General features: G+C 56.2%; 3 protein-coding genes across 6 annotated transcripts; 2 read left to right on the plus strand and 1 right to left on the minus strand.

Moving 5' to 3' along the window:
• The first annotated feature begins 335 nt into the window (after positions 1-335).
• On the plus strand, positions 336-7,176 carry LRRC47 (leucine rich repeat containing 47). Its single transcript, XM_074924556.1, has 7 exons — positions 336-969; positions 1,205-1,645; positions 2,344-2,460; positions 3,660-3,775; positions 4,266-4,368; positions 4,794-4,883; positions 5,800-7,176. Exons 1-7 carry the CDS (start codon positions 337-339, stop codon positions 6,037-6,039), a joined length of 1,740 nt encoding a protein of 579 aa, XP_074780657.1. The 5' UTR covers position 336; the 3' UTR covers positions 6,040-7,176.
• Positions 7,177-7,265: 89 nt separating this feature from the next.
• On the minus strand, positions 7,266-9,955 carry CCDC27 (coiled-coil domain containing 27). Of its 2 annotated transcripts, XM_074924562.1 has the most exons (6): positions 9,682-9,955; positions 9,031-9,161; positions 8,811-8,885; positions 8,324-8,536; positions 7,706-7,810; positions 7,266-7,603 (listed from the first exon to the last, which is right to left on the minus strand). In XM_074924562.1, exons 1-6 carry the CDS (start codon positions 9,839-9,841, stop codon positions 7,469-7,471), a joined length of 819 nt encoding a protein of 272 aa, XP_074780663.1. In that variant the 5' UTR covers positions 9,842-9,955; the 3' UTR covers positions 7,266-7,468. The 2 variants fall into 2 exon arrangements, with proteins under 2 accessions (XP_074780663.1, XP_074780662.1); XM_074924561.1 differs by having other exon boundaries at positions 7,266-7,810.
• On the plus strand, positions 7,715-18,801 carry LOC141969111 (myo-inositol 2-dehydrogenase-like). 3 transcript variants are annotated; one of them, XM_074924560.1, is made up of 11 exons: positions 7,715-7,798; positions 9,099-9,232; positions 9,601-9,677; positions 10,586-11,140; positions 12,152-12,222; positions 12,732-12,840; positions 14,412-14,542; positions 14,829-14,936; positions 15,940-16,058; positions 16,697-16,853; positions 17,401-18,801. In XM_074924560.1, exons 2-11 carry the CDS (start codon positions 9,155-9,157, stop codon positions 17,547-17,549), a joined length of 1,554 nt encoding a protein of 517 aa, XP_074780661.1. In that variant the 5' UTR covers positions 7,715-7,798; positions 9,099-9,154; the 3' UTR covers positions 17,550-18,801. The 3 variants fall into 3 exon arrangements, with proteins under 3 accessions (XP_074780661.1, XP_074780659.1, XP_074780658.1); XM_074924558.1 differs by lacking the exon at positions 7,715-7,798 and having other exon boundaries at positions 9,050-9,232; XM_074924557.1 differs by lacking the exons at positions 7,715-7,798; positions 9,099-9,232; positions 9,601-9,677 and adding an exon at positions 10,178-10,435.
• The last annotated feature ends 1,262 nt before the right edge of the window (positions 18,802-20,063 follow it).

Genomic DNA, 20,063 nt, shown 5'->3' on the forward strand with positions numbered 1-20,063 from the left:
GTTCTTGCTGAACTTGTTCAAACTCTCACTCGACCGAGCTTCAAAACCTCGTAATTGTCCCCGTGGGTGCGGTAACTGCTATTAACCGTGGCTACTAAATTACCAACCGTGGCTGCTAGCAAAGGTGAAGTAGATTCTGTCAGAGGGACGGCGGCCGCCGGGGCCGGGCGGGGTTGGCGGGGCCGGGGCGGGTTGGCGGGGCCGGGCGGGCCCGGGGCGGGGTTGGCGGGGCCGGGCGGGCCCGGGGCGGGTTGGCGGGGCCGGGCGGGCCCGGGGCGGGGTTGGCGGGGCCGGGCGGGCCTTCCCGCGGCGGAGGCGGCCCCGGAGCGCGGCGCCATGGCGGCGGCGGCCTGGCCGGAGCTGGAGGCGGCGGCCCGGGAGCGGCGGCGGGAGCTGTCGCTGCCCGGGGCGGCGGTGGCGGAGCGGGTGGCGGCGGGCGGCGGGCGGCTGCCGGCGGAGCTGCTGGCGCTGCCGCTGCTGCAGTCGCTGGAGCTGAGCGGGTGCGCGGCGCTGCGGGAGCTGGGCCCGGGCCTGGCCGCCGCCCTGCCCGCCCTCCACACGCTGGTGCTGAGCGGCAACGCGCTGGGCCCCGCCGGGCTGGGCGCGGGGCTGGGCGGGCCGCTGCCGGCCCTGCGCCTGCTCGACCTCTCCGGGAACGGGCTGGAGGCGCTGCCCGCCGCGCTGGGCGGTTCGGCGGCGGGACCCGCGCCCGAGGGCCCCGCGGCCTTCCCGCAGCTGCGCAGCCTCAACCTCAGCGGGAACCGCCTGCGGGAGCTGGGCCCGGGGCTGGCCCGCGCCGCGCCGCAGCTCCAGGCGCTGCTGCTCTCCGGGAACCGCCTGCGGGCCCTGCCCGGCGGGCTGCTGCCCCCCCCGGGCCCCGCCGCCTTCCCGCTCCTCAGCCGCCTGGAGGCGGCCGACAACGAGGTGGAGGAGCTGGGCGCCGGCATCGCCGCCCTCACGGCCCTCAAGGTGGGAGCGAGCCCCGTCCCCTGGCGCCTTCCTCCCCTCGTGCCCTCGTCCCCGTGTCCCCTCGTGCCCTCGTCCCCGTGTCCCCTCGTGCCCTCGTCCCCGTGTCCCCTCGTGCCCTCGTCCCCGTGTCCCCTCGTGCCCTCGTCCCCGTGTCCCCTCGTGCCCTCGTCCCCGTGTCCCCTCGTTCCGTCCCCGTGTCCCCTCATCCCCTCACCTCTCCGCCTTTCTCTTCCAGAGCCTGGACGTGGCCAACAACCAGCTGAAGGAGCTGCCCGCCGCGCTGGCTGACTGCCCCCGGCTGAAGGAAGCCAACTTCAAGGGCAACCAGCTGAGGGACAAGCGGTTGGAGAAGATGGTCAACGGCTGCCAGACAAAGGCCATCCTGGAGTACCTGCGGGCTGGCGGCCGCGGGAAGGGGAAGGGCGAGAGCTCCAGGGAGGAGGCCAGGAAGAAGAAGAGAGAGAAGCAGCAGAAGAAGGACGACGGGAAGCAGGACGAGGTGGAGGAGGCAAGCAAGCTGCTGGTGAAGGTTCTGCATGTCTCCGAAAACCCGGCGCCTTTGGTGGTAAAAGTGAGCCCGGGCGTCAGAGACGTCCGAGCCTTCATTGTGTGCTGCGTGCTGAAGGGAGTCAACCTCAAGCCGGGAAGCGCTCTGAAGAGGTTCCTGTCCGCGCAGGTAACTGCTGCCGATCGTTTGCCGCGGGAGAGTTGGAAATGGGCTGGGCTGGGCTCCGGCCAGCAGATAATTTTCTGAAATTTGGGGTGAGCTCTTGGGTGAGGGGACGGTGGCACGGCGTGGCCCCTGCCCGCGACCTGCCGCCTGCTCCGGCCGTCACCAGCAGAACTGGTTTTCCCAAAGAACCCGAACGAGCTCAGATTTTGCCGTGAGAGGGCGAGGAGCGCACAGGCGCCCGCGATGGTGCCGCTGCACCACCAGCTTGTGAGTGCTGCGGGGCGAGGACTGCTCCTAAACCCGCCTCCACGCCAGACGCAGCCTGGTTTGGCTCCAGGTTCCCCGATCCCAGCCCAGGCCTCCAGCCGAGGTGTCGCCAGCCTTCTCCTGCCACGCCGCTCGCCCGTCCCTCGGACAGCAGCGTTGGCTTCCCTCGGATTGCGGGACGCGCGTTTGGGATTGGTTTCTGATCCGAAACTCTTCATCTGCATCTTGGGAAATAGGTTGTGTGCTGAGCTTCGCTATCTTTGCGTTTGGGTTGTAATTCAGATAAAATACTTTTGCAGGCAAAGAGAAGGGCTCCAGTTAACGCGGAAGGGTTGCTCAGCTAGCTGATAATGCTACATAAAATGCTGAACCCCAGGAGGAATAAATCCTGTTGATGTTTTTGATGTATTCTGATGGCATCCTTTGTGTTTCAGACTAAACTGCACGAAGACATCTGTGAAAAGCGGACAGCAGCCACAATTGCCACCCACGACTTGCAGCTGGTCAGGGGCCCTCTGACGTACAGTGTTCAGCCTCCTGACGAGCTGAAGGTAGGGCTGGTGGCGTCAGGGGCCTTGCCACTTTTTTTCCTTTTTGTTTTCAGGATCTGTATGGAATGGAGAAAATTTTCTTTCCCTGTAGATCCAAGGAAACTAATTACAGGAACTTTAGTTTAGAAATCTCTACTCATTTCCTTGCTCTCCTGCTGTAACAAGGCCTGCTTGGACAAGCCTCGCCGAGATACCTCCTGCTGCTCCAGGACCAGTTAAGAGTGCTGAGTCTGAGGACTTCATCAGGGAAAGCAGTCGTAGACTTTTTTTTCCCCTCTAAAACCATTGTGATCTCGCTTAACATGTGCCTTTGCCTAAGGTGACCGAGGTGTCGGTGTTTCGGTGTTGATCCTTTCTCTCTTGTTGTGGTGTTACCACCTTAATGTTCCCTGGGGGTCCCTGTTGGTTGGGATGTGCCTGGAGTGTCGTGCAGCGAAGCAGGTGCTTGTTGGAGCACCTGGAAGGGCAGCAGCCTTCAGGGTAACCTCATTAAATCGAAGCAGGGTCTGCTGATTGACCCGATCTCGGGTTACTGATGTTGCTGCTTTCAAAGAAGGGAAATAATAAATAAAAAAAGCTCACAGTACATCTGTGTGACAAGCTCTTAGACTGTAACTTCAATCCAGAATATAAAAATATTATTTCAAATTGGTCATCCTTATTTATTTAGGCCTATTTCAGCATGTCTGTTAATTATCCTCCCTCCAGAGGCCCTCGGAGAGCAGTTGGGACCCTCTCTGGGGCTGACCCCAAGTTTTTGGTGTATTCTGCTCTCTAGACACCTCGTGTCTGTAACTGTCTGTGCACGTGGCCTGGACCTCGGGGACAAGTCCTTTCTTTTCCTGCTGGCTCCCAGAGCCTTTCCTACGGGCTTCTGTGACGGGGCAGCAGGTTTTCGTGTTATTCAGCAAGTAGTGACAGTGAAGGAACTGGCTAAGAAGCTGTCTGGGACTGGTTGGGTACTAGTGGATGAGCCTGTTTTTCACGTGGGTGTTGTAGCTCACGCCAAGTTTTAAACTCTGTGTAATCATCGTGGTCCATGTTAAGTAGAAAGTGTGTGGCCACACTGAAAAAGGCGTTAGGAACGGTGGCACACAGAAGTGTGGTTGTTACTATTGACTGGCTTACAGGAGAGTTTTAATAACCCCAGCGTTTGAGCCACTCTTAAATCCCAATGTTTGTTTTCTCGTATGGAGTAGATAATGCCCCTGGGCCGAAAGGAGATCAAGGCAAAGGATCTTCTCCGTCAGCTGCAGTCAGAGGCTGAGGAGCAGAGGAAGCAGAAGAAGCGTCAGAACGTTTCTGGATTGCACAAGTCAGTACGCTGGTCTTTTGTGGGTTTTTTTCATGTGAATTTTGGTAACTGGTATGGAATGGAAAGGCAGCACTGACGAGAAGGCGCTTGAACGTTATTGGGAGGGGTGTTCTGTGAGGGTGGTGGGGCTGGAAACCCCGCGCGAGCTTGGGCACCTGCGGCGAAAAACACCGAGCTGCATTTACACACAGAGCACCTGGGGTGAAACGAGGTGATGAGCGCCTGCCGTTACCTCTGGCTGTGCCAAGAGTACGTTCTTGTCATCTGAATTATTCTTAGAGGTGACAGAGACGTTTAGAATAGCAAACAGAAGGGAAACCAAGAGGGGTGAAGCGTATGTCAGCGCGCTGTGTGAATCAGGGGCGCGGTAAATCTGCCGTGGGTGAGCTCTGAAGCGGAGCGTGGCGCTGGCTTTTGTCACTGTTTTCTGCCGTTGTGTCCAGCTGCAGTTTCAGTTGCTCACTTCTTGCTCCTTTGCTTTTCTTGGCAGGTACCTGCAGTTATTGGATGGCAAAGATAACTACCCCTGTCTCGTGGATGCCGAAGGCGTGGTGATCTCTTTCCCTCCGATAACCAATAGTGAGAAGACAAAGGTACTCCCTTAGTGGAATTAATCCGAATTAAACAGTGTCGCTTTCCACAGAGAGATGCTTAGCTCCAGATCCAAAGATAGGCACGGTTCTGTGAAACTTGTGATCGCGTTCCAAATATAAATCTGCAAAGCCTGAACCTTCTCTGCTGGGTTGTCAGATTGAGATGGATCTTGACGTTGTATTTTCACCTCGGTTAATCTGCCAGGCTTTGGCAAGCTGTTCCAAAGGCACCCGCCTGCCTTTGCAGAGGTGGCTTTACTGAAGGGCAAGAGTGTGGCTTTTGACTTGTCAAGAAAGGCGGAACTTTGCCTCTGGTGGAAGTGAAGGAAAGCCCTTCCTGCAGCTTGTGTACCAAAACGGTGCCAAGAGCCTGTGGGTGAGCGTGCTCCGATTCCTTACGTGCTTTACCTGTGAAATTCTTACAGATTAGAAAAGAAACCCGTGATCTGTTTCTGGAAGTGACAAGCGATACCAGTTTACAGATATGCAAAGATGTCATGGACACACTGATTCTGGTAAGTAGTTCAGGAAGATAATCCTCTGTTCTTGACGTGCATCTTAACAAAATGGTTAATTGCTCACGTGTATTGAGAAGAATACAGGTCAGTTTTTATTTGAGCAGTATTATCATTCCCTCCCCTTCACTTACTCCTCCATTCTTGCTGTGTCACAAAAGGTTTTTATATTCTTTTAAGGTTTTTATATTCTTTTATATCCTGACTAACTGGCAGACCTCAAAGCTCACCAGGGTAAATAACGTTGTGTCACCACAACTGGAGATGCAGGGTTTGACTTCGAACACCTTCCCCTTGTTAGTGATCTCATGGCTTGAGTTGCTGCCAATAAATTCTTTTGGGGCGATTTCTCACCTCAGCCTTGCCTGGTCTGTTTTTCTATCAAAGAATTACCTCTCAGATATGTACTAGTGGCAGGACAGCCACATTAAATGCTGGTCAACACGCTTCCTTTTCATTAAAGCTTTCTTACTGAAAGGTTAAAACTTGGGATTTGGCATGTACAGGATAGTTTGCTGTCAAATATTTTGCAAGATAAATGTATTTTTTTCTCATCCAGTTCACATGACCCTTAGAACACGTTGGTGAAGGCCGGTTTGTGTAGTTGATACCAGCTGCTAATGGAGACAATCTCAGATGCACCAAAAGCAAACTCGGTGGTGATCTTTGACAGAGCCCGAGTTCTGTGTTAACCGTGAAAAATTAAACTATTCGGAGGAGCGGGACCTCCTGGAGAGCAGAGCACTGATAACATCAAAACCCCTTTCTGTTTCCTGGGAGGTTCTGACCCACTGCAGAAGTTTTTGTGCAGATATTCCAGCAGATGCTGGCCAGATCTGCACCTCGGAAGCAACCTGGGGTTGCTGTGAGGCCTTAGCTGCAGAATTAATCTTGTTTTCTGTTTTGCTTTTAACAGAAAATTGCAGAACTGAACAGATTTACCTTGGAAAATAAGGAAGACTCGGGCTCGGATGATGAATCCGATGCTCTTTGTGGACCAGTGAATCTGAACCCCAGCCAGAACGTGCAGGCGATGAATCTTCCCTTGGTAGCGGAGCAGGTTCGGGTGGTGGACACAGATGGAAACTTGAAAGTACTTTATCCTTCAAAAACTGACCTAACCACAGTGTCCTCTCTTCTGACTGTAATACGCTAGCAGCTATCAAAGCTAAGACAGGGGTTCCTTTTTTTTTTTTTTTCCCCCTCCATATTCAACAACACAACTTGTACGCAGTGAGGCGGTTTGTGATTTTTTTAAAGAAAAGATGCGGTGCCTCCTGCCTGGGTCTGTAAAATCTTTCAGGTTTGATCGAGCTACGGCAAGGATTATCGTGTTCTTTCAGCCTTCGTAGAAAGTCATCGGTGTTCTGACAGAGAACAGCATCTTCAAAAGCTGACTGAGGGGCAGAGGTGGTGCTGGACGTCAGAAGGCGTTAGCTTGTAGGGAAAATCGTTGTGCCATCGTGGCGTTTATAAAATGAGCGCAGTTGTCTTTTCCTGCAAGGTCACTGGTTCTTCCTGGCGTGTTTCAGCTGGATGATTATTTTGGCAGCTAAACTGGGAAATCCAGCAGGTGACAGCACTGAACCGCAGTCCCAGCTGTGTGCCAGTCCTGAGGACAGAACGCAAAGCCACTGCGCTGACGTCTCCTCCTGCCCGATTTTATTTTTATATCTGGAGTGATTGTGACAAGTTAGAGGCTGTCAGAACTTGAGGAGCAGGTTATAAAGCGATGGTTTCTCTGTTCAGGCATTAACACAGCTTCCATTTTTAAGGCAGTTGAATTGAGTGCAGGGGTTTGCGTGTCCCAGCGCGTTTCGGAGCCGTCGCCCGTCCTCGTGGGAACACCAGCTGTGGTGCCCTTGTTGTGCCCCCGCTGGTCGGTGCTGGTGGAGGACGGGGGTTGTTCCTGCTCCCGAAGTTCCGCTCCGTGCAGAGGGCTAACGCTGCCTTCCGTCGACACCGCTGAAGCTCCCCGACTCCCCGAACACGAGGATCTCGCCCAGAGTGACCCTCCTGGAGCTTTCTGTCACGCTCCCACGTGAAGAGCGTTGGGGACACCTTCCAAAATACAGGTAGTCTGAGTGGTTCTAACTGTTGCAGTCTGGGTGACTTTCACATCCGGGCTCCTACCTGTGTGAATGCGAACCTCTCCGTAAGCTGGGGTGACCTACAGACTGACTTTTTTTCTGTTAAAAAATACAGAGCTCTAACTGCACTTCTAGCTACCGTGTCAAATACGTGTTGGGACTTGGGTGTTGAATGGGAAAATAAAAGAGTTCTTGCGGTCACATGTCGCTGTCCCTTGTTTTGGCATTGGTGAGTTTTCTGGTCGTGTATAACGACACAAACTCGCCAAAGCAGCCATCGTGTGCTGCAAAAATGGTAACACGACGCAGTGCTCAGGCCTCCCTCCGAGGGCGGCTGTTTCTGCGGTGAGTTACAGTGAGTTGTGCTCTGAGGTGGCGGAAACAACTGAATCGGATATTCCTGCAGGACTCGATTTCAGTCAAATGAGTTTAATTTGTTAGTAAGACTCAAAACCAAGGAGCAGGGGCCTGAGGCTGCTGCGGTGCCTCAGGCTCCTACCTCGCAGGGCTCTTCCTCCTCTCCCTCGCGCTGGCAGGTGATAAGGTCCCGTCGATGCTGTAGAGCGATGGGACCTTGATGCCCTTCTGTCTCAGCATCTGATGGAACTCCAGCCGTTCGCTAATGATTTTCTGGAATGCGAGCAGAGGCGGGAAGGCGTCAGACGGAAGCAGCGCTGCGGAGCGTTCTCGCTCCCCCTCGGCCCTGCCGCCGGCTGCCCGCGCGCCGCGTACCTGCATCGCCTCCAGCACCGCCTCGTCCGCCAGCTCTGCCTGCGGAGCCTTGCTGCCTCCCGTGCTGAACGTGGCCTGAAGGATTTTGCTTCGGTATCTTTCAAACTTTTGATAAAAGGGGAAAGTAGGTGTGTTTAGTCTTAGGTGTTTAGTTACAGAGACTGCACTAGTGAATGATGAAGTGGGAAGTCTGTTTAGGGGAAATTACGGGCAGTTTGGGCTCTGCTGTGAGCGCTGGGATAATGATGTGTTTCTGGGTGGACCGAGTCCCTCCCCCTGGTAGCAGGCTCAGTGCTCACTACCAGGCAGAAAGTGCTTTTCAGGGGATACCTGTTACTTTGAGCCTGGAAGGGTATTAGAAATCTGGTGATGAAACTCTGAATTTCTCAAGGGTTTCTGGTATTTGAGGCCCCTTTGCTTTGTGTGACATAAGAGCTGGGAAGCCAATGGCCTGAGTTTCTGCTCTGCTGGCTCCGTGGCTGCCAAGGGAAGCCGGGTCCTGAGCAAAGGCCTGGAGCATCTCCCGCTGTGCTTTGCCCAAGAATGTTTCTAAGCTGTCAGATTCTCTGCTGCCGTGGTTGAAGTGTCTCCCAGGAGGGAGGCAGGAGGCGTGCTTACCCTGCTGCTGACACGCTCCAGTGCCACCCTGGCTTGCAGCTCCCTGTGCTGCAGCATCTCAACTTGGCTCTGTGTCGCCTGCTGGGCCCGTTGCTGCTCGTGGATGCGGTATCGGCCCCTCAGCACCTCTGCCTGCAGCTGCCTGACTGTCCCCTCTAACTCGCTGATCAGCTTGTTCTGCTCGGCCAGTTTGGATTCTTGCTCTGCGACGACCTGAGGAGATGGATAAATCAGGGTATTACAGCGAGGAAGAAAGCGAGCGGGCTTGGCCGCATCTTCCCTGTAGCTGGTCCAAATGCTTCTTGTATTTCCTGGGCAGAGTTTACAGACTAACAGCTCTGCCAGTACTGGTAACCATTATTGGCATTTTCTCTAAAACCATTGGACTGAGTAGGGGTTTTTATGTGGCAAACTCCCCCAGCCCCAAACAAGCACAACTGTGCAGCTAACAGAAGAATTTTCTGTAGCAGTTTTGCACCAGATTCACCTGTCGCAGGCTGCAGTTCTCCTCTATTGTCACCGTCATTTCCTCGGGTTTCTGTCCTTCTCTCAGGCTGGAAAACTTTAGCAGAAAGTTATTTTACGGTTCAGTTTTGCAGTTCCCGGGTGCACCTCCTCCCTACGAGGAAGGGAACTGCCGCACAACGCCCGGCTCCCCGCTGCCAGCTCTCCTACCGACCACGGCCGCCGCGCTCCCGGGGCCGTACCTTGGCAGACAGGGCCTGTAGCTGCTTTTCCTGCTCTCTGAGCTTCTTTTGCAGCGTTTCCTTTTCAGACGTGGCTCTCCGAAGCTGGGATTCCTGGATCTCTAGCTGTCTTTGCAAGGACGAGATGACACCTGTGAAGTTGGGAGTACTGCTGTTAAGCAAACCGAATCCCCGCCACAAGCTTCGTGGCTCCCTCCTTCAGGTAAGCGTAAGCAGAGCTGCTGTTGTAGCCCTCAGGGCACAGGCTCTGCGGGAATTTAATGCTCCAGCCCCAGTGATGCTGGTGGGTGATGCATTTTGTAGTACTTTGCTGTGGTATCTATTAAACTGACCTCCTCGTGTGGGGGATAGCAGGGCTGGCAGCACAAACACAGATTTGCCAGAGTGCCGAAACGCTGCTGGATGCCCCGGAATAGTGCTGGGGGCTTCCTCTGCTGGGTTTCCGCATGGACTTTGCTTCTACAGGGAAAGGGGTTTCAAAACAAGTGGCGTTTCAGCCTCGCCCTAAGTGACCGTGGAAAGCAGGAGGTTTTGCGCTCGTGAGAACCTAAGCTAGAATTTTTTTTCTAGGCGAGAGGAGCCGAATCGCGAGAAGATGTGAACGTGGGGGCTAGGGCAGCAGCGTGTCTTCTGGACGCCTTCCCCAGGTACCTGTGGCCATGCTGTAGTCATCCCTCGCTTTCCGCAGGTCCCGGCGGAGCTCTGGGTCGGCTCCCTGCCCCTCGGTGAGCTTCGCCTCGCCCCGCCAGGCCCGGCCGGCGCCGCTGACACCGTGGCCGGGGGCTGCTTGACCCGAGCTCGCTCCTTCCATTGCGGAGCGGGGAGCGGCGGGCTCCGAGCTGGGGCCGGGGCCCTCCCCGCTGCCCGGGACGGCCGTGTGTCCCCGGGCCGGGAGCGGGGCTCGGCGGGGGCCGGGAGCGGGGCTCGGCGGGGGCCGGGAGCGGGGCTCGGCGGGGGCCGGGAGCGGGGCTCGGCGGGGGCCGGGAGCGGGGCTCGGCGGGGGCCGGGAGCGGGGCTCGGCGGGGGCCGGGAGCGGGGCTCGGCGGGGGCCGGGCCGCGCAGCCTCCGCCTCCCGCCCGGGCCGCCGCGCGCGGTTCCCAGGCAACGGCGGCCGCCGCTTCCGCTTCCGGGTGAGCGGTCGCGGCCGGGCCGCCGCCATGGGGCGGAAGAAGAAGACGCTGCACGACTACGCGGCCGAGTTCTCGGAGCTGGCGGTGAAACGGCACCTCCTGGAGCGCGGCGGCGGCGAGGAGGAGGCGGCGGTGGTGGAGACGCTGTACTGCACCTCCTGCCAGCTGCCCATGCGGGTGCGCCGCGACCGCATCCTGGAGCACCTCTCCTCCGGCCGCCACTACCGCAACCGCCGCCTGCTCCGCCAGCACGGCCTGCGCGCCCCGCTGCTGCTGTGAGTGCGGGCGGCCGCCCCGCCGCTCGGCTCCCGGGGCTCTCGCTCGGCGGGGGGGGGAGCGGGGCCTCGCCCCCCGACCCGCGTCTGTGTCTGCCCCCCCCCAGCCCTCCTCAGCCCGTCCCCCCAACCCCCGTCTCTCTCGCCCAGCTCTGCAGGTCCAGACGTCGGCCCCGGCCTGCCCCTGCAGCTCGACGCGCCGGCGCTGCTCTCCCAGCCCTCCTTCATCCTCGCCGCCAGCGCCGGCACCAGCTCCGCCTACGGCTCGCTCCCCTCGCCGCCTTCCTGCCACAAGCCGCTGGCTCCCCACCGCCCCGTCGCCGCCAGCGCGGCCGCCCCCGGGGAAGACCCGTCGCCCTCCACCTCCGGCAGCCGCCCCTCGGCGCTCGCCGCCTTCCGTGTGAGGATCGCGCCTGCCCCCTCCAAGCAGCCCGGGCAAAGAGCGGCTGCGCCCGAGGCTTCCGACGGCCCGGTGCCCCCCGTGCGGCCCGGCGGGGTCTGCAGCGGCGTCGGCCTCGCCCTCTTCGGCGTCGGGCTCGTTAACAAAGCCCTGTTTCAAAGCCTGATGGAGGAGAGCGGCTGCTGCTTGCTTTACGTGGTGGAGGACCAGCTGGAGGAGGTGGAACACGCCTTCGGCGCCGAGCTCCTGGCCGGCACCAGGGTGCTGCGGCTGCAGGACGCTGACGTCGCGCTCAACGACCAGCGGTACTGCCCGCCGCCGGCTCCGGGCCGGCCCTGCCGCCTCCCTGCCGCCGGGCTCGGGGCCGGGGTCTCCGTGCCAGGCCCGTGTCCCCTCTGCAGAACGCCGCTGCGCCGCAGCGGGTCCGGACGGTGCTCGCCCGGCCCCGCGCGGGGGAACGGAGCGAGACCGAGGGGCCGTTAGAGGCTCAGCCTCACGTCACCCGCCCAGAGGCGCTTCCCGCGTCCCCGAGCAGCTCAGCTTCGCTCCCGTACCCTGTGTCGGTGGAAACTCGGAGGAATTTAGTTGCAGGCAGTTTGTTAGGAAATATAAAAAAGCCTTGGTTTCCTCCGTCCCCACGGAGCTATATGTGACAGGCTTTCCTGCTGCCTGCCCGTTTTTCTGCCTCGGAGCAGCTGGCTGAGCTTGGCGGCTCTCTTGAAGCTGTTTGAGGAAAGCGAGTGTTGGTGTAAAGGGAGAAGCGTGTGGTGTTTCGCTTTACAGTTGAACTGAGCGAGTGACAGCTAAGTGATGTGGTTGCAGTCAGGCCTCAAATTGGTATTTGAAATATTGCAAAAGTGAAAGGCAGAGCTTTTAAGAAAGCTGGATTTGATATTAGGAACTAAAGAGTGGTGATAAGCTGAGACGTGCCGATCACTGGTTCAGCAGCTCTACCACATAAATACTTTCGATCTCGCTCCGTGTGTTAACTAGAGGATTTAACTCCTTTTCAGAGGACACCTTCTCCTCTAAGATGCAGGAAAAGCAATGCAACTCCGTGGTGCCTCTTGTAATTTTAACCTTGATGTGTCGCCCCGTATTTCATCCCTGCAAGCAGGTACCGAGTTCCTTTTATAACGTAACTTGCTCTTCCAGAGCAGTGGGGTTTTATGTCTCTCTTTTTTTTTTTTTTTTAACTCATCCTCAGAGTTGAAGGCAGCTGTCATAGAAATAACTAACTGAAAGGAGCTTTTGAGCTTTGGTCATTCTAGTGAAAACCTTGCCTTCACTGAAGAGCTTTCTTTTGATTTCTGCAGGGTCTCTGGAGCCATTATTTGTTCGCCGCCCGAAGAAGCCTCCGAGATTGTAATAGACGCTTTACGGGCGGGTAAGAGGAGCAGCTGCAAGTTCAGGTTTTGTCTGTGGTCGGTAGCACAGGTCGAGGCAGACCTCGTCTGCTTGCTGAGGGCTCTCAGCGTGAACCCTGTCTCGTTTCAGCAGTGTCCCCTGAGTTGTGCAGGCAATCTCTATGTGATTGGATAATGGAAGAGAAATTACTCTGCTGATGACACTGATGTTAGTGGCTTAACGCCAGCGAGTTTGTACTGGGCTGGTCCCAGTACGGCCGTGCGGAGTGCCCAGTCCTGGAAGCAGCACTGGCGCTGAAAGGAGAACTGTCTGTCCAAGCCGTCGCGCTCCTTGGGGTCCGTAACCAGCTCGTAAAACCACAGCAAAACCCTGTAAAACCACAGCTGGGGGCCAGAAGGGAATTGGTAGCATCAAGAAGTAAAAAGCCAGGCTTCAGTTCCATCAGAGATAATAACTTACTGCAGGATAAAAACGCTCCGTGCAGACGGGTCTTGCCCTCAATCCCGTGTTCTGTTCCGTTTCGCACAGGAAAAGGTGTGTTTTGCGAGAGGCTGCCCAGTTTTGACAGGCAGACAGCGGAAGCTTGTTTTGACGAAGCTGACAGATGTGGAAGACCCTTGGTGTGTGGATTCTACAAGTAAGACCGGCGTTTCTCTCCTGATTTATGCTTGATAAGAAGCGCGTGCCTTCTGAAAGCAGCGCTGATTCCTCAGGCTTTCCTGAATTTGTCCTCAAATGAACTTAGTCTCACTGCTGCTCGTTAACGTTGTTCATCTGGGAGTTAATTGGATTGGATTAATTCTTCATGCTTAGTGGGGATGAAATCTAGCTGTCATGAGATTCAGATAAATGTTTGCTCGAAAGGACGCTAGTGGAACTCAAGCGACGCAGCTTCCAGGATGTGAAAGCTCCACGTTTCTTGGAGTGGCCGAAGGCAGTTGGGGTCCGTGTCTCTGCCATCCTCTCGAGGTTTTGCAACTCGTTGGAGCTGAGGAGGAAATATTCTGACGTGCTGTGCCCTTCTGTGAGGCGGTTTCTTGCCCTGTGTTTTAGGATGTTTTTCCCTCACGGTTTTCCGTGCGTGCCCAGCCGCCGGGTCGGGCACATCTGTGAGGGATCTCCTCAGAGCTGCTGGGTCTCGCAGAGCCCCGGGGCACTGGGCTCTGCTCCTGGCTTAGGCCTCCCTACGAAACTTCTGCCCGCGTGTGCTGTGCTTCCTCTGCACCTGTGGGTTGTCCCCGGTCAACGGGGGAATATGATATATTTTCATAAATTGAAAGCTCTTCCTTTTTTGTAACTTTTCTTGTGTTTTCACTGATTTGCTAATTATATTCTGTACTTACCGAGCTGATGCTGATCCTGTGAAACGTTAAGTACTCGTGTTAGCAAATACTGGTGAAAGCTGAGAGAAACCCTTGAAGGAGAGAGCACGCGACCTTTTGAAGTCCCGTTTAGAGCCCTAAACTGTCTCTCGGGACACAGTGACCCCATCCACTACAGAATTTTCAGCCCAAATTGAATTTCCAAACGCTGGGGCCTGCCTAGAGCTGTGCTGTACCTCTGACTTCTTTCTAACCCCTCTGGGAGGTGTTTGAGGGTTATTTAACCCTGAGGACTGCCAACCACCTGGCCGACAAAATGCCGCTTGGTGTTAGAATTACTGGCCCGTCTGATGGGAATAGATTTATTTATCTTTTATAAAGTGATATTTCCACTTGTGACCTTACATCTGGACCCTTAAGATCAAATAATTGAAGCAGAAGGAAAGTAGATTCGTTTTAATTCGCTTCTGCTCTGTTAAATCGGGGGAACTCCGGGAGCTTTGCTGAAAGCCAAGAATTCCGCGTGAAGCTTGCGCTCGGCGTTCAACACCATGGCTGAGGGGATGCGGGTTGTGGGTAAACACGTGGCCGTTTTGTGCTCCTCTGCTGAGAATTGTTAATTTCATTGCAAATAAAACTTCTTTGGGCAAGTATATGTGTATTTTATAGACGCTAATTTGCGATTACACAAAGTACCTGCCCTAAAGTTTGCCTCGGGATCCGCAGGTCCGATCCCGGCCGTAGGGTCCGACCTCGGCTGAGGTTTGGGTCAACACTCAGCTGAACGTAAGCTTGTAGGCAGGGCTTTGGGAAGAGCTGTAGGTAATTTACTGGACCTTTAAATGCTTTTAGTCCCCGCAGTTTAATTCCTGGCTTCTCTCCGCAGGCGCTTCGACCCGGCGCTGCAGTTCCTGTGCAGGAAGGTCCGGGACAGCCAAGTGCTGGGGAGGATCCACCGGATCTCCGCCGTCAGCAGCCTGTACCCGGCGGCGTCCCTCGGCCTCCTCAGGACCTCAGGTACCGGGCGCCTTCGCAGTTCTTCCCCCAAGCGCTGGAAACGTGTCTCGCCCCGGGTTCTGGCAGCGAGTCCCCTGTGTCCGCGTAGCCTCAAGCTGCATGGGTTTGCTTTTGAGGAGCATTTGCTTTACCAATCTTTATTTGTGTCGCATTTTTCTGTTTGCTTTTAGAGCTAGTTTCCTCGATGTAGGGTGCTTTTTATGTCGATCTCCGTGCAGTTCAGAAATGTACAGTAACTGTGGGTTTTCAACGTGGAGACCTTAATGCCCAGTTTTGCTTCTTCCAGGGGGAATTTTTTATAATGCTGCTGTGCACGATATAGATATTATCAGTTTGTTGTTGGGAGAGAGTGCACCAGACACAATATTTGCACTGGGGCATGCATTCTGTGCAGGTAAGAATAAATCTTTTGATAGTTTTTTGTGTACCTCTGGACGTCGGTACTAAAATTGGGAAGAAAGAGGGTGTGAGAGCGTGGCAGCCGTGGCATGATTGCTCCATCGTAGAACGGATTTAAAAACAGTCTAGTGAAGAGAAGGCAGGTTTGTAAAGAAGTTGCTGTAGGCAGGGTATTTAGTGCTGACTTCTGGATTTGGTCACCTCCCTGCTGACGTGAAGCGGCTGCTGTCGAGGTGTCCCTGGGCGCGCTCTGGCAGTCGGGGGATGTCAGGTTTGCCCTGTGAAGGCCAGAGTGCAGAAAACAACGAGCGAGGCTCGGCGCTTACAGGGATGTCAGCGCAGCCTCTCTCAGTTCTTTGCTTTCTCCGAGTTCTCGGGCACTTACCTGTTGCTCTCGGCACAGTTAAAGCTGTGAATTCACTCTGGATCCTCTCAAGCTGACGGGCGCGCTCCGGGTTACCAGACTCATTTAAACTAACCATAAAACTGGAAGCCGCCACTTTTTAAACGGGAACGTAAAGTTTTAATTAAGGTAATTGCAGCTGCCGCTGACCTCGGCTGGCTGTTGTTAGAAAGTGTAGTGTGCAACGTTACGCTCACTGAAACGCAGCAAACAAAAGGCCCCGGGGAGGGTTTTGTACCATCTGCCTCCTCCTAGCTGCGTGCTGGAAGTTGCCTGATCTTGGCTCTAACAAGCTGCCAAGGTGAATGTGCTTGGGAGAAGCAGCGGCAGCGCCTTCAGGGAGAGCCCCGGGCTGGGAAGGCGGAGCCGAGGCCCAGGGCCGTGTGTTTCTGCAGAGTGCTGTTCCCCTCAGAAGTGCTGGTCACGGTAAAGCAGCCGCTGTGGGCCGCGGGAAGCGCTTCGCCGTCGCCGTTGCTCCCGCTTTGGAGGTGTCACAGAGCCCGCGCGGCCTCGCGGGGGACGAGCAGCCCCTTTGCTCCTCGTACGTGCTGGTTTGCTGTTCCTGGTGTGAGCCGGCGCCTTTTCTGTCCCTCAGATGTGGCCTGCTTGAAGGATGCAGACACTGTCGCCGTCAGCATGAAATTTCCTAGCGGAGCAATCGTGACTCTGGACGTCAGCCAGCACTGCACTCAGCGCTGTGACCAGCGACTGGAGGTGCGTTCTGCCCCGCAGCCCGGGGCCTGCCCGACCCCCCCGTGCCTCGGGGCGGCTTGCCTTGGTTCAGTCTGCACTCCGCCGCCCAAATCCTGCCTCTGCTGACGTGTCCCGGGGGGTCGCAGGCTGCGTGGGCTCGTACTAGAGCAGGAGTCGGTGTCAGCTCTCCCGAGGCTGAAGTGTTGTCGCACAGCTCATTCGTTGCCTTCCCGGGGTGTGTTTAGGTGTGTAGGAAACCAAGAGTTAAGGGTGTTAAAGGGGAAGAAAAGTGTAAACTCAGAGGCAAACTGTCTGTAAATCCCTAAAGTCACTAATTATGGCAGATGCGTGGGCTGGATTTGAGGAGTAATATCCGTTAAATACTTAAAAAAGGAGCTTTGCTCAGGTGGGAAAAACAAAAGTGGATGTATTGCATGAGCAGAGCCACTGTACTCCGACCCGTACCTGGTGTTCTCTGCCGTGTCTGATCCGTGCAGGGGCTCGGATTTTTAAATTTTAAAAGGGCCTTTTCTCTTGGTTGTACAAACCAGGGCTTCTGTAGACTAGCCAGGTGGTTAAGCTTGAAAGCGCGATAGCTTAAAAATGTTCTTTTTATTTTTTAAAATTTATTTATTTCCTGTTTGCTGCCTTCCCTGCAGGTTCACGGCTCTCAAGGCACGTTACGGGTCGATAACCAGAATCCCCTGGGGATTACGGAGCACGGGACCTCGGTGTCCGTCTGCTCGCAGACCCAGGCCGAGCGCTACAGGGACGCCCACAGGGAGCTTTTCCGACACTTCCTGAGAACCCTGACAGGTAGGACGAGGCTCACGTTAGCGGCCGGCGTCGCTTTGGGTTCGCTTTCAGCAAAAACTTCCCGTCGGGAGCTGCTCCAGTAGCCGTTCGGTGTTTGTGTCTGAAACCCCGAGAAGAATTGAGAAACCGGGGTGAGATTCATGGTGGTTCGGTTTAAGCTTGTGCTGGGTGAAAAACCACGTGGGGTGGTGGGTCTGTTCGGGGGGCGCCGGCAGGTGACCCCTCTCAGTGGATGAACGAGGGCACTTGGCTGGGGGGGAGCTGCTGCTCTCGCTGTCGGGTCAGCGAGAGGGCTGAGGGATGGAGCCTTGGTCTGAAACCGCTCTGAGAAGAGCTGAAAATCGGGAGGGGAAGATGGCACTGGACCTCGCTGTCGTGTTTAGCAAGGAGAGCCTCGCCTGCAGCCCCTGTTCTGGCTGCGCTGACAGAAAGGGTTTTTAGTCACAGGACAGGAAGGAGAAGGGGCTGAAACGTTAAAGTCTCGTGCCGCGAGGCAGAGCAAGGATCAACACGGGTTTCACCCGGGGCTTCGCTCCTGTCCCTGCAGGCAAGGAGCCCCCCGCCGTCACCAAAGAGCAGTTCCTGTGGACGATGCAGGTGGCTGCGGCAGCCGAGCAGTCCTGGAGGAGCGGCTCCGCCGTGGACCTGCGCCGCGGAGGCCTCGCTCCGCCCGGGATCAAGGCCGAGGTGGCGTGATGCCGGCGGGGGCGAGGGTAACGTGAAGCTCTGCCGCGCCGACGTCTCCGCTCTCACCTTAAAACGAGACCCGTGGCTTTGACGTGTCCGCCGGGAGCGCCCAGCACACGGAGACGCTTCTGAGCCCGAAGCGCTCGGCGCGGAGCCTGCGGGGGGCTCTGAGCGCCTCGACCGGAGCCCTCGGGCGATGCCGGGTGCTTTCACCCACGGCTCTTTCCCCCGGGAGCTGCTTTCTGGGGAGACGGGCCCCGACGCTCCTCGGGCCGCGCTGAGGCCGGGACAGGGACAGGGACAGGCCGGGGCGGGCGGACGCGCTGCTGCGAAGAACTCCAGGGGGGTCCCTCTGCTCCGCGCTCGCCTCCCGTCAGCGCGTGCGGGGACGTGACTCCTGTGCTGAACTCGCCTCTGGGCCTCCTATTTATTGTTTCCTTTGTTGTTTTTACCGGGTTTTCTAAATCTTTTTGAGAAGAGGTTACGATCTAATAATTCTGGGGAGTGGGGAAAAGAAAAAGCAAAGAGGGAGACCTCCGGCCGCCCGGACGTTGGAAACTTCGTAGTGAGACCCCAAGTTGAGGCTGTTCCGTAGAGGAGCGACAACGCGCTTCAGGCACTCAGCGCTGCCTTATCAGAGGGTTTTTTTTCCGGGTGCAACCTGTGAATTCACGCGGGGGCCCTGGGCGGGTGATGGGGCTGCGCCTCGGCTGGGCCGCCCGAGGCTGGAGGCTGTTGTTTTCCTCGTTTTAAACACGGACGCTGTATGTTAACGTTTTAGTAGCAAAACCAAACTAATAATCAAAGTGCTCCGCCTGTCAGAAGGGCGTCTGGTGGCGTATTTTAAAGGTCTTTGTTTTTACAGTCCAGCAGATTTGGAGCATCCACCACAGAAGACGACAGTGCCTTCAACAAGAGGCAGGTCTGCTTTTAAACCAGGTTCCTCGTTCCTTTTGTCTTGAGCTCGTTGCGGGTGTCTGGATTTGACTGTTCTCGCACACACCCGTTTTTCAGGATCTTTGGAAAGGTTTTTTTTTTATGGTATTAAAATAACTTCTTGCCTTGAGTGTTAGCTTGCAAACGACACTTCTTGCAAGATTCTTTAGTTCGATCGATTTCCAGTTCCTGCCTATGGGATATATATTGCTAAAAGTAGAAATAGCGGTGACATTTATAACTAAAGACAATTCTCTCGTGGAAACCATTTTTAACGGTGTAATTTTTCAAACGCAGAAAAACGATAAAGAATGCTATCAATTTCCTTCTCTATTTTCTAGTCATTTATTGAAAAACCAACAGTTTTACCTATAAAAACGTAGGCGCTTGCCTCGCTACTCCCTGTAGCAGTTCATGAACAGCGAGCAGGTTTCTCCTGGCCGGGGGGGGTTCACCAGCCTCGTGCTTGGGCAGCGGCTCCCGCTCTGCGTCGCTTCGTGGGCGCTGGGTGAAGCGAAGCAGCTTTGAGCCCCTCGAGAGCACCTGGGCGAGGCTTAGGCTGGTGTTGGAGGACGCTTGCTGTGCGGTATAAGCCAGGCTTTAGTATAAGCCAGGCTTTAGTTGCTGGGTGTTGTGATTCCCACGTGTGCTTTTATTATGTCACCAAAAAAAAAAAAAAAAGAGAAACCACAACTACAAAAATAACATCCAAAGATAACATTACAGAAGGTGCCGCTCGTACCAGGGTTGGCGTGTGTCTGTTCACGCCGCTGGAAGAAACCTTAATTAACGCTGAAAGCACAAATGATCGTTTCAAAACCCTTAAAGCCTGAGAGTGCATTAATGAGCCGTTATCTCGGGCCACAGGTTCACGATTCAGCCGCGTTCCCAGTGGCAGCGTTGGGGCCGTCGCGGCCTCGGGGAGGTTCACTCCGGCCGGGAGGAGGAGGAGGAGGAGGAGGAGGAGACAGTCGCCTCCTGCGCACCGAGGGCTCGGAGCTGCCGTGGGACCCCCAGGTGGCGGCGGGAGGCCGAGGGCCCTGGGGCTGCTGGTTTGGCACCGAGTTTTCCCGCCGATCCTCCCTTCGGGTGGGGACAGGCGAGGAGGAGGAGCAGGAGGAGCCGTGATCGCTGCAGGTGGGACTCGAGCTCCTCTCCGGCTCCACCTCCGGCGCTCGCAGGCCCCGGGGTTTGGGGTTGGGGCAGAGTCTCCTCGCTCCCGCCCCAGCCCCGGGGCGGTGGGAGGAGTTCCAGCTCTGCCTCGGCCGGGCCTCGCCGCAGAGGCGACGCGCTGGGGACGTTGGGGTGTCCTGGGTGGGATCCCCGCGGCTGCCCCAGATCCCGCGCGGGACAGAGGCAGCAGCTGGCGCCCGGCAGCCGCCGCGGGGCCGCGCACAGACCTGCTCCTCCCTCGCAGGGAACACGCCCGCTCCTGTCCTTGCCGTACGCTGAGGGGCTTTTTCCCAACTCGAAGCAACAAATTACAGCTGGAAAAAATGACCAGAAACCGAAAACAAAACTGGAAGGACCTCACGTGGTCACCCACTCCCTCTCCTCGCTCCAAAGTCAGATCAGATTTACAAATTC

This window comes from Athene noctua, chromosome 22 (assembly GCF_965140245.1).
Source record: "Athene noctua chromosome 22, bAthNoc1.hap1.1, whole genome shotgun sequence".
In the NCBI taxonomy this organism is placed as follows: Eukaryota; Metazoa; Chordata; class Aves; order Strigiformes; family Strigidae; genus Athene; species Athene noctua.

Excerpts from the sequence above, each read along its gene's own strand:
- LOC141969111 (XM_074924557.1), top strand. The coding sequence starts at position 10,188 with ATGGGGCGGAAGAAGAAGACGCTGCACGACTACGCGGCCGAGTTCTCG. Across the intron at positions 12,841-14,411 it reads TTGGTGTGTGGATTCTACAA|GCGCTTCGACCCGGCGCTGC; the intron begins GTAAGACCGGCG and ends TTCTCTCCGCAG. Across the intron at positions 14,937-15,939 it reads GGGGCATGCATTCTGTGCAG|ATGTGGCCTGCTTGAAGGAT; the intron begins GTAAGAATAAAT and ends TCTGTCCCTCAG.
- CCDC27 (XM_074924561.1), bottom strand. The coding sequence starts at position 9,841 with ATGGAAGGAGCGAGCTCGGGTCAAGCAGCCCCCGGCCACGGTGTCAGC. Across the intron at positions 8,886-9,030 it reads TACAGGCCCTGTCTGCCAAG|TTTTCCAGCCTGAGAGAAGG; the intron begins GTACGGCCCCGG and ends TTTCTGCTAAAG. Across the intron at positions 7,811-8,323 it reads TGGAGCGTGTCAGCAGCAGG|TTTGAAAGATACCGAAGCAA; the intron begins GTAAGCACGCCT and ends TTTTATCAAAAG.
- LRRC47 (XM_074924556.1), top strand. The coding sequence starts at position 337 with ATGGCGGCGGCGGCCTGGCCGGAGCTGGAGGCGGCGGCCCGGGAGCGG. Across the intron at positions 4,369-4,793 it reads CCAATAGTGAGAAGACAAAG|ATTAGAAAAGAAACCCGTGA; the intron begins GTACTCCCTTAG and ends AAATTCTTACAG. Across the intron at positions 4,884-5,799 it reads TCATGGACACACTGATTCTG|AAAATTGCAGAACTGAACAG; the intron begins GTAAGTAGTTCA and ends TGCTTTTAACAG.